General features: G+C 36.1%; 1 protein-coding gene and 1 long non-coding RNA gene across 2 annotated transcripts; both read right to left on the reverse strand.

Moving 5' to 3' along the window:
- Window positions 1-818: 818 nt before the first annotated feature.
- Window positions 819-14207, reverse strand: cmn (calymmin). Its single transcript, XM_059324944.1, has 28 exons — window positions 14071-14207; window positions 10774-10830; window positions 10209-10262; window positions 8528-8572; window positions 8376-8426; window positions 8176-8235; window positions 7978-8031; window positions 7849-7890; window positions 7719-7775; window positions 7389-7433; window positions 7138-7176; window positions 6681-6740; window positions 6434-6502; window positions 6243-6311; window positions 5745-5810; window positions 5585-5641; window positions 5350-5397; window positions 5072-5143; window positions 4890-4961; window positions 4070-4135; window positions 3899-3970; window positions 3742-3810; window positions 3344-3406; window positions 3186-3251; window positions 2750-2788; window positions 2362-2649; window positions 1291-1347; window positions 819-1206 (listed from the first exon to the last, which is right to left on the reverse strand). The coding sequence occupies exons 3-28, from the start codon at window positions 10225-10227 to the stop codon at window positions 1202-1204; spliced, it is 1650 nt and encodes a 549-aa protein (XP_059180927.1). The 5' UTR covers window positions 10228-10262; window positions 10774-10830; window positions 14071-14207; the 3' UTR covers window positions 819-1201.
- Window positions 14208-14307: 100 nt separating this feature from the next.
- Window positions 14308-15350, reverse strand: LOC131958937 (uncharacterized). The gene is made up of 3 exons (XR_009389361.1): window positions 15265-15350; window positions 14640-14696; window positions 14308-14526 (listed from the first exon to the last, which is right to left on the reverse strand). It is a non-coding gene; the product is annotated as an uncharacterized LOC131958937 (long non-coding RNA).
- Between the last annotated feature and the right edge of the window lie 1896 nt (window positions 15351-17246).

Here is a 17246-nt window from a genome sequence, read left to right on the forward strand (position 1 = left end):
TCCTACACAAGGCCACACTCAGGACTCTGAGGCACGGTCATCACCGCGACAAGGTGGAAGTTCTGCTACTTGAAATCCATCATTGGACAGGTGTAATTCCAAGAAAGCAACCTGTTGAGCGAACCAAGTGGCATGCTTTCACTAGGGCCAATCAGCAGAGGGCTCTTATCCCTAAGCTGGGGTAATCCCCACAAAAAGCCATGTGCACTGCTGCAGCTGCTCCTTGTCATGGCTCATAACCGGCTCACACCTCAACTATGCACATTATGCATTTCCCTTATTGTAAACTGCACACATGTTCCTATTCCCCATCTGTGTTGCATTGAGGACGATCAGGGCATTGCAATGCTTTAATGACGGGTTAATGCACAGGCCCTGATCATTCCTTTGGCATGTGCATTTAAACTTAGTCATGGAAAAAAATTATTAGACCCTTGTTTGCTTTAATTTCTTGGTCATTGTAATGCCTTGTACAACTAAAGGTTCATTTGTTTGGACAAATATAAAGATGATTTTGGTTATTATCAAGAAAACCATGGAAAATGGCTAGATATCAGCTCTTAAATTAAACTCTAATGAGCTATTTTTGTTATCGTTATATTATGTCCAAACAAATGTACCTTTAGTTGTTCCAGGCATTAAAATGAACAAGAAATTGAAGAAAACAATGGTGTAATAATTTTCTTCATGACTGTATTTTACTTTACCTATGCTGTAGCACACTAAATGTATAGAAACACACATACAAATGAGTGATCTCAATTGTTGTTCATTGATGGTTTTATTTAATCAAATTCTGTACAATAATCAGATGTTTGCGACAAGTAGTAAAAAAAACAACCCTCCCATGCAAAATAAATTAGACTGAATAACGTTTTACAGTTGTTTTTTTATAGTTGATAATATCAGGAAAACTGTCGGTATGCAGCAGACTAACTTCATTTTCTCCAGCATAAACATTTCTGCATGTACAGTAAGCAGTAAGTGCAGCACAAAAAGGATGCAGGGTGCATAAAAATATACAAAAACAGAAAGTCTAACATCTCAAAGTGTTTAAATGCTGTTTTATCTCTACAAACAAACACACAAATACCTGGACTATTCGACAGACAGAGGACAATAAAAATAATATACAATTAGGAAACATTTAAAAATAATATACAACGGCAGAAAAACATTATACTTGTCGTTGTCAGCAGGCTTAACCTGTGTGGAGAAAGATGAGTGGGATGGTTTTACAGTCGTCAGCAAACAAAGATTGAAAATCCATTAATTTGAATTTATTCTTACCTTGATAGCCACCGTTTCCAAAGAAGCCGTTCAAATCATATTTGTTGTTCTTTGCTCCTGAAGACAAAGAGAAAAAACTTTCATTCAAATTGTTATACAGACGTTTTAAAATTACTTTTATTTCTTTAAATTACTTATACTGATAATGTTTTTTTAAAGCCTGTACCTGGATTTTAATGTTTGGCATTGTGAACTTACAACGAATAGTTTGACATTTGGAAAAATATAGTATTCCCTTTCTGCCTGAGAGTTCAATGAGAAGACTGATATCAATTTCATTTCTCTCTGTAAAAGATATGGCTTCAAGAGCATAAAGACAGGAAACAGGAAAACAGGCACCTTGGCACTGAACGTAACAATCAGTTACAAATTTCTGGCTGATTTGTTTTGAATATTTGGCTAATTTTCATTACATTTGAGACAGAAATGAATCTAAACCTACATATATTTAATCATTAATACCATGTCTTAATTTAACCCTCCTGTTAGGTTTGTTTTTTCAGGAACAGCAATAACTCTAGGCATGTGTATTTATCCAAAAGTGTCAGAAAATAAAAAAACCCAATAAACATTGTTTACATTTCATTAATAATTCCATTACTAACTATTTCAATCAATATTTAGTGTCCTTTACCTCTCACAGATCATCGTTCAATGAGGATAAATTTACTTGTTTTTCTTTAAAAATGCATGTTAAAACTTTTTTTAATGTACATTGGAAAGACCTACATATAAAATACAATGGTTTTACATGACATTGATTTAAAAAAAAAAAAAAGTATAACATTTTTCTTTTTATGAAAAAAATACTTTAACATTTATTTTTAAGCTTTGAAATGGATCAATTTAACCGGCAACATAACAGGAGGGTTAAAAAAGTTATTTGGAATCTAAATATTTACTTTAAATATATAAATTCTAAATCTAGGTGTTCAGAAGAAATGCATATAACTGCTTCTATTGTTTTTCCAACCTACTTAAGATGAAACCACACTCTTTCCATGTGATGAAAATCTACTTTAGTGAGTGTAGTAAGTTGCTGTTTTGGCCTTTGACCACTCCCCGACTTGCCTTGTGGATGAAAATGCAGTTTGAGATGCTGCTGAATGTGTATCTGACGGGGCATCTGCTGCTGGGGAACCAGATCGTCGGATTGCTCGGGTGCCTGGGACACACCGTGCATCTCAGTGGCGGGAGCGGAGTCAACAGGGAGGCCGTCAGCGCCTGCAGGGTCGGGCAGGTCCTCAACATCTCCTCCAGGCAGCACATCAGGTGTTAAGGACTCAACAGGCAGGTAGGAGGGGACGGAGGGGTAGAGCAGGGTGGGGCTGGGAGTGGGAGCTGCAGGGAATGCAACAACTAGGGAGGGAGGGACAGGAAAGACAGATGCATTGCTGTAAATTAAGATTTCAATGTTGCCTTTATTGCACCATGTATGCAACTGATTTCTTAGTTTTACCTTCTGGTTGCACTTGTCCATTTATATAGCCCACATCTTCTGAAAGAGACAAATAGTTAATAGTAGTAATAATGACAATAATAACTATATTTATATAGCACCTTTTAAAAACAGCAGTTTACAAAGTTTTTTTGACAGAGAGCAGTTAATTACACAGTGAATGATGCCATCAAGCTAAAAACAATTCTTACATTAAAAAAATAATAAAAGACAGAGCAGGAACAATCACAAGACATTCTCAGATACGCAGAAAATAAAAGGAAAAAGGAGTTAAAAAGTAAAAAGTGAAGTAGTAGAAAGAACAATAATAGAAAGAATTACATAAACACAAGTCTATAAAAGTGGGTTTTAAGTGATTTAAAAGAGTTAAATCATTGGCTGTATGTGGTGAATCCAAAGGGGACCATCATGCAGAAATACGCCACTATATTCTTACCGTATCTATCAATGGACATCCCGTCACCTTCCACTGCAGCTGCCGGTGTTGGTACCTCTCCCTTCACTAACAGGTCAGGAGAAAATAAACAGATAAGTGACCTGCAGAATATTTGAGCTGTGAATGTCTCAAAAAAGAAACCTGTTTCCCTGACGCACCGAAAGACTTTCCAGCTGAATCTGGCTCGAGAGGCAGAGGCTCGTAAGGTAAATCAGCTGTATCTGTTCAAGACAAGAAAAGATATAAATGTGAAGTTTATTTTTTACATTTCTAACTCAATTATAATGATAACAACAAAAATAGCTCATAAGAATTTAATTTAAGAGCTGATATCTAGTCATTTTCCATGTTTTTTTTATGTTTTTTGAAAACCATGGAAAATGTCTAGATATCAGCTTTTAAATTAAACTCTTATGAGCCATTTTTGTTATTATATTTGTCCAAACAAATGTACCTTTAGTTGTACCAGGCATTAAAATGAACAAGAATTTGAAGAAAACAAGGGTGGTCTAAAAAAATTTTTCCATGACTTTATGTAGCAATAATGACAAAATACCGTATTCTCCAGCTGATCTGCCTTCAGCTGCAGATTCAAGTGGCTGTGGCTGGTATTGTCCCTGGTTACCTGTAGGGAGATTGATGTGAAGTTATTTAGTAAAAATGTTTAAATTGATTGGTAAAATGAAAATAACAGGTATAAGGATATACAGTACCATATTTTCCGAAAGATTTTGCTTCACTTCCAAACCCAAGAGCTTGAGGTGCATAAGGAGTTTCACCGCCACCTTATCAGAGGGCAGACACACACAGATAACAGTTCACACCAAACAAATGGACAAACATGTGAGAATTAGAAGGCAGCTGTCATGTTTGCTGAATCTCACCGTATTTGCCTGTTAATTTCCCATTCTGCCCCAGTCCAAGAGGTTCAGGCTGATATTGTGACCCGCCTGAAAGAAAATATATGATTAAATAAATTAACAAAATCAAATACCAAATGTATACATGCTGTAAACGGTGGCTTGAGTACAGTGGTGGAATGTAACTAAGTAAATTGTACTTAAGTACAATTTTGAAGCACTTGTACACTTTACTTGAGTATTTCCAAATATGTAACTTTATACTTCTACTCCACTACATTTTGAGTCTCATATTGTACTTTACATATTGTACTGTACCACTACATTTAACTGGCTGCTTTTCAGGTCAAGATTTAACATAAAAACATGAACAATTTAACATGTTTAGAATTTTAAAGAATTAAACCTCATAACGGTATATATATATATATATATATATATATATATATATATATATATATATATATATATATATATATATATATATATATATATATATATGACAATCTGAGTGGGTCCGTTCTGCATAACGAGTACTTTTACTTTTGATACGTTAAAAAGTATTGAAAATGTACTTAAACTAGCTGGCCTGGGGTTTCATGGCTCTGACTATATTTATATTATCTCATAATTCACATCTAATTTAATCTAGAAAAGAAAGGTTATTTTGGGAAATATACTTTTTTGCTTTCTTGCAGAGAGTTATGAGGAGACTAATACTACTTTCATCTGTGTGCTAAATATGAAGCTAATGGCATCAGCTTATGTTGACATAAAGACAGATTGCTGTGCAAAAGGAAGTTTACTATTATAAGCATTTCCTAACATTGCAACAAACTTTTACCATATTTTCCAGCAGATTTGGCTTCAGGGGTTAGTCCAGCTGGTTGAGCTTCATAAGGCATTCTTCCATAACCTGTAGACAAGATGCAGAAACAGAGGAAGAAGAGAAGGAATGAAATATTAAAGGTGTGAAGTGAGTGTCACAAGCAAATCTCAATAGAGATATCAAAGCTGATTATTTACCATATTTGCCGGCTATATTTCCATTACTGCCGAGACCAAGAAGCTGCCCACCATTGGGAAACCCACCATATCCTGATCAGAGATGGAGGGAAAACAGTAAGAAATGATCACATGATGTCTCAAATGAATACTTAAAGAAGCCTTTTCACAGTCAAATGTAGAATACGTTGTAGAATTCAATTTCATCAGTGTGTACATAACTGGAACGGCTACTACAGAGAAAAATCAACTATTAGCCACAACAAAACAAAACCCTCTTTCCGCCAAGTCACACTGACCATATTGTGCAGGAGCAGGATCCCCTCCCAAGCTGGCACCAAGACCACCTGCAAGTATATTAGTTAATATAATCATGAATATCTCTTTAGGGAGATTCCTTTGTAGTTAATTGTATGGAACATGGTATTAATATGTTCTGTTTAGCTGGTTTGCTTCCCATTTTGAGACAAACACTTAAAAGCTAATGCTAAAAAAGCTAATGCACTTTATTTTGAAATGCAACAGATGACTCACCATATTTTCCAGATGATTTTCCATCACCAGCAGGCCCATAGGGGCTCCCACCATAACCTGGATAAGTTTAAGAAAACAGAGTCATTAGACTGACCATGCTTTTATTGATTCCCCAAACTACAAGTGAAATAAAGCATGCAATTATAACATGTAGACATACCATAGTTCCCTGCTCCATTAGTCCCTGTGCTGAGGGGTTGTCCACCAAATTGCAAACCACCAATGCCTGAATTTGAGCAGTGAGCAGTAATGTTGGTTGGCACATGAACAATGAGCAAATTTATATACGAGTCCTAGAAATGGAAGTTCAATTTCTGCCAGTGGGATAGAAAAAATTATCCTCTAAGATCCTATATAATGAGATACTTTCTCAAAATAATGACTGAATATCTGCAAATAATGCAGAAGGACTTTGTATCTTTTCAGAGTATTTTCTCATAGTTTTGCGATATTAAGTAATTATTTAAAGTCATTTTTTTATTTTTTAATAATAACCTCAAGGCTATTTAATCTTATTTTCTTCTTTTAATGGTGACATTTAGCTTCCATATTCTGCACATCAAGGCGCTATGCACTCATTAAGCTCTAAATAAAACTCCCTTTTCCATCCCAGGCTTAATAATAGTGAAATGATGGACTGTGACCATTGAGCACTCACCGTACTTGGTGTTTGATTTCTCTGCTCCTGTTCCCAAAGTCTGACCGCCAAAAGGCAAGCCACCCATTCCTGTAACATTGGAGAAGTTCTTAAGTTGATGTGCTGTACAGACGTGTGCTTTTTCTCACAGATTTCTGTTGTGATAAAAAAAAAATAATAATAATAATTTAAAGAAATAAAGTTATACATACCACCATACATACTGCCCAGTTTTCCGTTTGGACCAAGGCCGGCAGACTGAGGCTCAAACTGGCTCATTCCTGCACGAGACCACAGGAAATGTTTGTGTGTCGGATCTTTTACAATTTTACACTTCCAGATTAATATACATTTCAGAAATCAGTAATCAGATAACTGAATTGACCTACAAACCCGGACTTGAGCGATTGAGTTCACATGAAAATCAATATTTCTTTATTTTATGATGCCATGTCTCACCATTTAGTCCAGCAGCAGGAACCATTGGGGCTCCATTGTAAGGCATCTGTTTGGCACCACCTGTAAAATCAGTGCACAATAATGGATTTTATGCCATTTGTATTGGCTTATTTCTATGTCTGTGGGAAAAAGTAGGTTCTGCTGTGTTTATTTATAACCGCAGAGGCCTTGAGCAAACAATTTACAAGCTTTAACTTTCATATTCATTATTAGTCAGTGGGTTTTATTCCATTGTCCATTGTATGTTGTACATTATAAGTATTCTATTTTCATCTTATTTTTACTATTGCAAAAGTAATTTATGCTGGATTTCTTGTGTAAGATGCTTTACAAATACAGCTTATTATTAATGTTATTGTTTTCACAGTTTCACTGCCCATGCTTTGTGTTGGGTTTTATGTAACCTATGTATCATATTTATCTTTAACTGTATCCTCACTTGCCACCCATATCGTACCTGACTTTCCATTAGCAGTGGGAACACCTTGGCCAAGACCTGTAAAAACAAGGGAAATGAGATAAGATAAGACATGAATACATTCATCCCGCAGTGGGGAATCTTAGTTGTCACAGCAGCTCAAGGTACAGGCACATAGATAAATAGTAGTAACTTTTACTTTTAGTTTACTAGTAATACTAGTAAATGCTTACTTTTGCTAATAATTAACATAAAATGAAATAAAGAAAATGTAATATGATTGTACTTACTTGCATAATCAGGTTGTACACCAGCACTGTAGCCATTTCCATAACCTGCCAAAAAAAAAAGTAATAATAATTTACCTTTGTGCTCTGAACCTAGACTAGTATGCTGAGGCTAATGGCATGCAGTAACAACTACAGGAATATAAATCAATTTATAGTATTTTATATTAATTTATGGATTCAGTTCCCATCTGACTTTGACTTGCCTGCTTGACCCAGACCTGCAATTCCTGAATATAATTGCAAAATATAACTAAAACCATCATCAGGCCTAACTTATCTTTAGCATACAAGTTGAATTACATTTTTTAAGATCATCCTTTGCAAATGTACCTCCATATGGATTCCCATTTCCATATCCAGCTCCGAGGTACGCTCCTTGTCCATAAACTGAGAGCACACAGATCTATCATCAAAAACACATTTTTGAATTATAATGATTCCTTATGAAAGAAACACTCACCAGGTTGCTGAGGTTTGCCTGCATAAGGATATCCCAGGCCTGCTGCACACAGAAAAACAAAAATAGTGAATGATAAAACCTGGAAAATATCAATAATCACTATAAGTTAATATTGAAAGTAAATATTACCAGCTCCATATCCATTGCTTAGTCCAGGGACACCATAGCCTCCTGCTCCATAACCTTTGGATATAAAAAACAAAACTTAATTGAGACATTTTTAAACGTTTGAAACGTTTTTACCTACAGATATACTGATAAACATCAATAGATTGATCTAGATATAGATTTTACTTTATGGATTTAAAACCTTTGCAGTCTCCTCACCTGGTTTGTTTGCTTTAGCTCCTCCTCCATTTGAATACCCGCCTGCTCTGGCTCCTTGTCCTAAACAATGGCACAACATTTCAACTATCAGGCCCAAAATCATGATCAAATCTGTAGTAGGTTTCAATTATCAGCAAAATGCACCATTTAGAATATTTCCTAAACATGAATGTTGAGAATAAAGAATTAAGTAAATTTACCATTGGGTTGAGCACCGTATCCGTTGGGAATACCAGGTCCTGCTCCAAGACCTCAAATCATAAAGAACGATCAGACTAACTATTATCAACAATAAGGTTATTTTGTATTGGTACAGAATATACTCTCATACCAACAACTGAGTTATAAGTACCTTTAGTGTTTGTGCCAGCAGATGCTCCAGCAGCTGCACCGTAACCTGAAATGACAATGTCTTCACTTAATGTTTATCAGCTGCTTTGATTCTATGTGTTTAATATTTAAGTCAATGTAGAAACAAAGCTCACATAGGGTTAAAAAGTTCTACCTCCTTCCAGTTTTTTAACTGAACCACTTAAAACTATCCCAATTTTAATGCTCCAATTTTAATGAGAGCATGGAAAAAGACCTCTTATGAAGACTGGGATGCAGAGCCTTGTAAGGTGTCCTCTTACGAACAAGTCTACTATCGAAGGATGGACAGGTGGGAAGATTACAATTAAAAATGGGGGAAACACAAAACCAACATACAATGATGCAATTTGTAATGCCTTTAGAGTGGTAGATGCTTATCTGTATTTATATGTATGTACTATATTAATTTATACATTTTTTTCTTTTCATCCATTTTAATCTAATTTATTTATATTTATATACTAGCGCTCAAAAGTTTGGGGTCCCCCAGAAAGTGTCTGTTTTACATGAAGAAAATAAAACTGTTTTATTCATGAAGTTAGCTACAAAATGAATTGTATACTATAGTAGTATAGTTATAGTAGTATAGTGTAGTATAAAATATAGTAAAGACATTGACAAGGGTAGAAATAATAATTTTAACCTGTACAAATCTCCAACTTTACCTCTAGATACTCAACTAGCCTGAGGAAGTATCATTTTATTGCTTCTCAAATCAGCACAAAACAGTTTTCAGCTGTGCTAACATAATGCACTGGCTCCCGGTTCAGTTCCAGATTCAATACAAAGTCCTCCTGGTAACTTTCAAGGCTATCCACAACCTTTCCCCCCCATATCTGTCCGACCTCCTCCATGTTCCCACTCCCTCAGATCCTCTTCCTCCATACACCTGTCTGTCCCCTCCGCCCGTCTCACCACCATGGGGAGCAGAGCATTCAGCCGCTCTGCTCCCCGCTTCTGGAACTCACTACCACCACAACTCAGGAACATTGACTCACTCCCTCATTGCAATTCACAACTCAAAACACATCTGTTTAAAACTGCTTATTCCCTCTGATCACAATTACCCTGTCCAATCTATCTTTTGTATTGTATTGTTATTAATTCTGTGTATTTTATTGTATTTTATTGCTGAATCTTTTCTATCTTTTTTGTACGGTGTCCTTGAGTGCCAAGAAAGGCGCCCCCAAATAAAATGTATTATTATTATTTATTATTATTAATGATCAATCAGCATTTTAAAACTACAACCGTGGATTAACTCAATGTGCCACTGGAACACAGGAGTGATGGTTGCTGACAATATATAATAGATATTTCATCAGAAAATCTGCCGTCTCCAGCTTTAATAGTCATTTACCACATTAACAAGTTTAGTTTAATTTTTTTAAAATGTGCTTTTCTTTAAAAATAAGGACATTTCTAAGTGACCCCAAACTTTTGAGTGGTAGTGTATACATACATATATTACTTAATTACTATCCGGAGCTGTATACTGTATAGAATATTGTTTGTTAACTGAAGAAATTACAATAAAAATGTAAATCACAAAAAAAACCCAATACCTTTAAAATATATTGTACATGCGGCAAAATAAAAAATACATATTTTAGCCTGTGAAAGCTCTTAGATCATTGGAGAATATAAGAGTCCCGGTTTACCAGGTCTTGGTATTTTCATCCATTGTCCATTTGGTAGTCCTGATGGTCCACAGTCTAAAAACCCAACGTGAACATCTATTAGCAGCACAATTAAAAAGTAACATATATGTACATCCATACAACCGAACAATCAACCTCCAAACAAATAGATTTTGTGTTTCTGTAATTTTAGGTTTAGGTGAAATGAAATCCCAACAAATGCTGCACAATGTTATTGAGATTAAGAGGTAAAAGAATCACATCTTTGTTATCTTGCAAGGTGCTCAAATTTACTAATGAGTAGTTGAATAATGCATTTCTGTGTTCTTCTGAGAAAGCTTGAGACCTCTAGTGGCCATAGTAAAATGAACTACGCAAATAGAATGATTATAATATGTTATTTTGGGAGTCATTGGTAAACAACCTTAGCTAAAATTGTGAGATAATGATGGCGCCACATGAAAAATTAATGGATCACCAAAGTTGTTACACTTCTGTCACATCCTGAAGGGGAAAACAATGTTAGTTGTGCAGGACTTCAGCTCTCAGATTAATTACTGTTTAAAGTAAAGAGTGAAATGTTTACCAGGTTTGGTTGGTTTCGCCCCCTGTCCCTTTGAGGCAGATGCTCCTCCTCCGTTCACTAAAAAATCAGGAGGAACAAACTGACAGATCAGGACTGAGTCATGTGAAATCTGTCATTAAAGTGTCATAGTATGATATCAATAGACATTAATGTAAGAAAATAATAAATCAGTGGGTTAAGTCACCTCATGCACCATGAATACACCACATTTGACTTCATCAGGATTAAAACAAGTACATAACACAAGGAGCAAACCACAAAGTAACACACTCCAAACATTTAGTCAAGGAACACATTGGGAATAGTTTGACGTTTTGGGGAATACGCTTTTTTTCTTGCCGAGAACTCGATGAGAAGCAACAGTTAGCTCAAGCTCACTAACACGTTATGTCTTGATGTTTGTGTACTAGTCCAGTACTAACCTTAGATATAATCTGCTCCAGGGTCATGTTTAACAGACAGATTTAAGAGAGATATACTAATTTTAAAAAACGCTCTGCAGGAAAGCAAATAAGCATATTCCCCCGAAACATCCTTTTAAAGTGCCATGTTGATTATTTAAATATATGGAGTTGGGTGAGGCTTTCAACAAGAAAACAGAGATTAACACATCCAAACACAAGTTATTGGTCATTTCCTGGGACAACTCCAAACAGAACATGCAACACAAAAAAAAGAAACAGGATGGTAATTATACAGAAATTTGTGGAGCTAAAACAATTACAAACATGAGCACTGGCTAGGATTCACTTTGAAGTTAATACTTGGCTTATCTCGCTCTGTACGAGTCATTAAACCTGTGAATTTAACATAATAAATTACCTGAATGGGTCTAGAACTAGAAGTGTGAATCAGCAGAGTCTGCATGATACGATTTTATCCCAATGCTTGAGTCACAATACGATATTACTGCGATGTTAAGCAGTTTGCGAGTTTGGTGAGTATTGCGATACAATGTTTTGCGATTCAACTGTTTAACTGCATTTTATGTCCACAAATTAAATTCAATCAAGAATTTCTTTGTCAAATAAGAAAAAATAATCAGTGTATTCATATCACATATCATCATAGCATGACATCAGAGGTCACATGACCACTTTGAAAATCACAGTGAAACATAAAAAAAAATAGCCTAACTTTGCAGTGTTATATTGTTATTTTTCGTTAACTGCCCGACATGACATCCTGGCGCACATGGTGCCGATAGATCCTTAGATGTTCAAGCTTCATATGATACCAGTGTCTCCAGTATATTCATAAAAATGAGCTGGCTACTGCCTCCAGCAGTGGAAATAATGGCAGCCCGTCGAACGCTAAATATCGATACTTGGCGGCCATGAATCAATATATTATTGCCACGCAAAATATTTCGATACTATGTATACTGTACTGTATCGATTATTTACCCCACCTCTATCTAGAACGGTGTCTGAATGTTGATATTGAGAATGCGATTTAGATGACCAAAGTATTTTAGGTTAGACTGAATCAGAGCCAGTAAAACAACACATATCTTTCAGTGTGTAGTGTTCACAATTTAGCAACAGACTCAGGACAAAGTTAGGACAAACACAAGATTCAGTCAACATCTACACATGCATAGCTAGTAAACAAACCCAAATCAAGATCTAGTTTACCCCCAGTTTTTCCTGCAGGGAGACCTTTGACCCCGAGCCTGTCAGGTCCCGCCTCAGGCTGACTTTTGATGTTTGCTTCTTCAACCGTGACCTCAGGCACACCCACCACCAGCGTCTCTTCAGGGGTGATGCTCCCTGAACTTTTAGCTGCTACTGTTTCAGGAACAGCTTTGGTTTTCAGGGTTTTGGGGCTTTCGGGGGCAGCGTCCCCCTCACTGGTGCTGTCTACCTCAAAAACAATGTCCGTCTCTGCACCTTTTTGCTCAGGCACAGCACTTCCAGTCACATAACCTGGAGGTCATACACTTCATCAGCATTTTGTTTGGATATTATTACTGATAACGCCCTCGTACATGAAAACACACATGCACATCTATATACAGTCAATCTAGAAATTCAAAAGTGACAGGTGAGAAAACATTTTTCATTCAGCACACAGCAGAATTGCTTCAGAATTTGTGGCAACATTGCCACAACAACCAGAGTCAGATGATGTTTGCAAATGTACAGTACACAATTCATTTAAAATAGAGACTTTTTGCTACATTAATTCAATGTTAATTACTACAACAGTGCAAAACATACTGAGCAATGTGAGATACAGATGTATCTGAGATGTGATGTGATGCCGACTGCAGATCAAATTTCCTTTGGGGTAATAAAGTTGAGGTTGAAGTTGGAGAGTGTTGTGATACAGTATTATCGCATGTTTTTATGTTTTCACTTCGACTTAACACAAACAGTAAATACGTGGCTCTTTTTATTTAAGTACAGAAGCTGAGAACAGCCACGGCTGCAATTTTTTTAAATGCCATTATCAAAGTTAATAATTTTGCCTTGTTGAGATAACCAAAACATGTTTTCTTGTGATAACAGGTTCATTTATGGTGATTCTCGAGAAAACAAAAGACAGATAATAAAACAACTTTATGGGATTATTATGGTAGTATTGATGATGACTGTGATATTTAAAAAACTAAATGTTGATACCATGTTAATGATATATGATAATATAGTGGAAATAATCCAGTGGTGTTCAGATTATTTCCATTTCTTTCTGTTCTTGCTACTTGAACTCTTGATACTTGAAGAGTATTTTTAGTAACCTGAGTAGCAGGGGTGGAAAGCAACTAAGTACATTTACTCAAGTACTGTTCTTAACTACAATTTTGAGGTATTTGTACTTTACTTGAGTATTTCCTTTTTACGTAACTTTTTACTTCTACTTGACTACATTTTTAGTCAAATATTGTACTTTTAAAAAAATAAATCTTATAACAGTATATCAAGAAATCAAATTAACCCTGTCTTTACAAAATTAAAACACTGCTTACAAAAAAAGCATCAATACAAATAATGTAATAATATATTTAGAATATATATACAATCTGAGTGGGTCCATTCTGCATATTGAGTACTTTTACTTTTGTTACTTAATTTACATTCTGATGCCGATACTTTTGTACTTTTACTTAAGTAAGTTTTGAATGAAGGACTTTTACTTATAGTGGAGTCATTTTTACAGTGTGGTATTAGTACTTTGACTTAAGTAAGGGATCTGAATACTTCTTTAACCACTGCTGATCAGAGTATACATTCCTGCCAAAACCCCCCACAAAAAAGCCCAGTACAGGTTCAGATTCAGGTGTTGGGTACTTGCCTTGAGGGAGGACTGTGTCCGGCTCCGGTGCAGGGTTAGCCTCGACCACCACTGGTGCAGGTCCAGATGTGGCTGCTTTCGGACCCTTGCCCTGTGGGCCCACAGGTGCTGGTTCAGGTGTGGGTTCAGGTGCAGGCTTTGGGGCTTTGCCTTGAGAAAACACTGGTGCTGGTTCTGGAGTAGCCGGAGGGATCAGTGGTGTCTGCTTGTAGCTTTTTCCTTGTGGCACAGGAGAAGGCAGCTTTTGATATTTCTCTTGTGTCACCATGACGAGGATCCCACTGGTCGGCTCGGGGGCAGCGGGTGCTGGACCTGGAGTTATTGCTTGTGGAGGAGCAACGACCTCCTCTGGAGCTGCACTCGGCTGCTCAGGAGACAGAACTCCACCTTTTAGGCCTTTTTCATTGGACACTCCTGCACCCTTTGTACCCTTTCCACTTGGCATCATGCCGTAGCCTGAAAACCAAACAGAAACCGAACCAAAATGTTATTGGAAAACCATGCTGGAAAAATACTTTAAGCAAGCGTACAGTAAATCTAATAACATCAAAAGTAAAATGTGGAATTACCAGCATTGGCTGCTTTAGCCAACGGTCCGTTAGGTACTCCAGCAGGACCACCATAGCCTGTGAACATTAACATCCTGAATCAAATAAGCACTGCAGACACAGTAAACACATGATTTGCAGATTGCATGTGTAGAATGAAAAACAGACAAAATATTGTTTAAGGTTATATGCATCTTCTATTTTAGTAACATCATTATTCCCTTCTTTCCCTTCACTAGTGTGATTAAATTAATCAATAACATTGTACTTGTAGAGTACCTTAAGTGAAATAATAATAATAATACATTATTTATAGAGCGCTTTACTCAAAGACATTTTACAGTTAAAATGCAGCTACAAATAAAAACAAACCATTAAAATCAACAGCATTGGTCATGCATTAAAAACAGGTGAAGAGGTGAGTTTTGACAAGTTTAAAGGTTAATGGATCTGAGCAGTCTCTGATGTTTTTAGGGATAGCAATTGACAAACTCAGGATGTTAAAAATAGTAAAATGTTAACAAAATGAAGCACAATAAAACAAATCACAACAGTAATCTATGGGGGGGGGGGGGGGGGGGGGGTTATAAAGATGAAAATAGAATAAATGTAAATGATAAAACCATAAAATATTCAGAATTCTTACCGGTGCCGAGTGTTTTTGCTCCTTCACCAGGCGACACTGCTCCAACTCCTTTGGTCGTTTGTGGTTTTGAGCCTGTTAGCCCTCCATATCCTGCAAATGAGATTAAAGTAGATTAAGATGTTACATTCCAAGTTTATCAATTAATAAAATCTATGTGAAATAGGACAACAGGAACTTGCCGTTGGGTTGACCTCCGTATCCACCGAGTGCAGCACCATTTCTAACTCCGTGACCTTGAGAGAAAACACAAAAAGTAACCAAGGGGGCAAACTGCAAAATATGGAAGATTTAAAATGCTGAAATTGAAACAAATCAAACAAAGGATTAGGAAAAGTAGTATACACATAATCATTTGCTTTTTATGTAAAGCATTTACTGGGCAATAATTAAAGAAAAACATGAATTAGGTGGATTTTAATTTTTTTTTTATCTTTAGCTCAGGTGTATATGTGAGTGTTGTCCAGCAGAGAGCAGTGTAGACCTGCCGGTACTTAAGATGAGTTTTTATTTAGAAAGTGCATGGGAGCTTTTTTCTTTTTTTGAAATGGAAATGCCAACATAAGAAGAATTCAACTGCTCAACCACAGCATCGGGGAGGAAACAATTATTAAAAATGAAAATAATAACAGCAAATGCATACATAAAAATAAAAACAAAAATGTTCATTGCATTCCACATTATGACTTGTTTTAATGTAGGTATTCTAGGTCTTCCATATACAACAGTAGAAAAACTCCACGTTATTGTGTTTAAAGGTGTGCATTTTAACAGGTTGTCACCACTGGGTTTGGCTCCATAGCCTTTGGTAACACCAGCTCCAGCTGCAGCTCCGTAACCTTGAGTCAAACATAACATTATATAAATATACTGTCCACTGAAACAGCAGAAGGTTCTTCTACATGAGGAACATTTATAAAACAATAAATATGATAAGTTACCATTGGGTTTAGCTCCATAACCATTGGAAGCAGCTCCATTTCCATAACCTATGATTACACAAATCATTACAATAACATCCACATTATATACAAGTGTGTTTTTGTTGTTTTTTTGTTTCACATATACAAAGTGTTACCTGGCTGAGGTCTCAATGCAGCTCCTCTGGTGGCTCCGTATCCTGTCACACATCCAAGAAGGCAAATTACTTTATAGTGACAGTCTTACCATTGGGTTTGGCTCCATACCCATTGGGAATATTACCATTACCAGTTATTATTATCCTATTTGAGAGCTTTGTAACCATTTCCACAATATTATATAAATTACGTTACAACTTGATGCAAGAGATGGATAATGGTTTATATATTCTTAGTCATACTATACTTTGATCAAAAAATAATATCATAAATGCCACTTTTACCTGGTTTTGCTTGCTTGGTAGCTCCGGCACTGGGATATCCATAACCTTAAGAGTTTCACAAACAGCAAGACTTATTAATATACAATAATAACAAAAATGATAAATTGTTTCTTGAATGTTGACTCACCATTTGGCACACCTCCATTCACATTCGGTGCTCTGGCTCCTGCATAACCTTTTATAACACAATCATTTTATATTATCATACTTTAAGTAATGGCCCTTTTTCTTTCAGTGGCTGTGATATATTGTATGGGATGCTTTTTATAATAGGTTTACCATTAGGTTTGGCACCTTGTCCATTGGGCACACCAGCTGCAGCACCATAGCCTGAAATTTAAACAAATATCAAAAGGGTTTGGGAGAGAAGAATGTAATCAAAAAACATGAAAAGAACTACATTTGGGCATATAGTATAGTATAGTATAATATCGAAAGGGTTTGGGAGAGAAGAATGTAATCATAAAACATGAAAAGAACTACATTTGGGCATTTAGTATAGTATAGTATAGTATAGATATTTCTACCTGGTTTCGGTCCCTTCATTCCTCCATTTCCATACCAAGGTCCCAGACCCAAACCAGCACTGCCATAACCACCATTGTAGCCTAAAAATACAGTA

This window comes from Centropristis striata, chromosome 21, assembly GCF_030273125.1.
Source record: "Centropristis striata isolate RG_2023a ecotype Rhode Island chromosome 21, C.striata_1.0, whole genome shotgun sequence".
Lineage (NCBI taxonomy): Eukaryota > Metazoa > Chordata > Actinopteri > Perciformes > Serranidae > Centropristis > Centropristis striata.

Coding starts and splice junctions, on each gene's coding strand:
- cmn (XM_059324944.1), bottom strand. Junction 8,236..8,375: donor ATACGGTGCTCAACCCAATG/GTAAATTTACTT, acceptor GCCATTGTTTAG/GACAAGGAGCCAGAGCAGGC. Junction 7,776..7,848: donor AGGCAAACCTCAGCAACCTG/GTGAGTGTTTCT, acceptor GTGTGCTCTCAG/TTTATGGACAAGGAGCGTAC.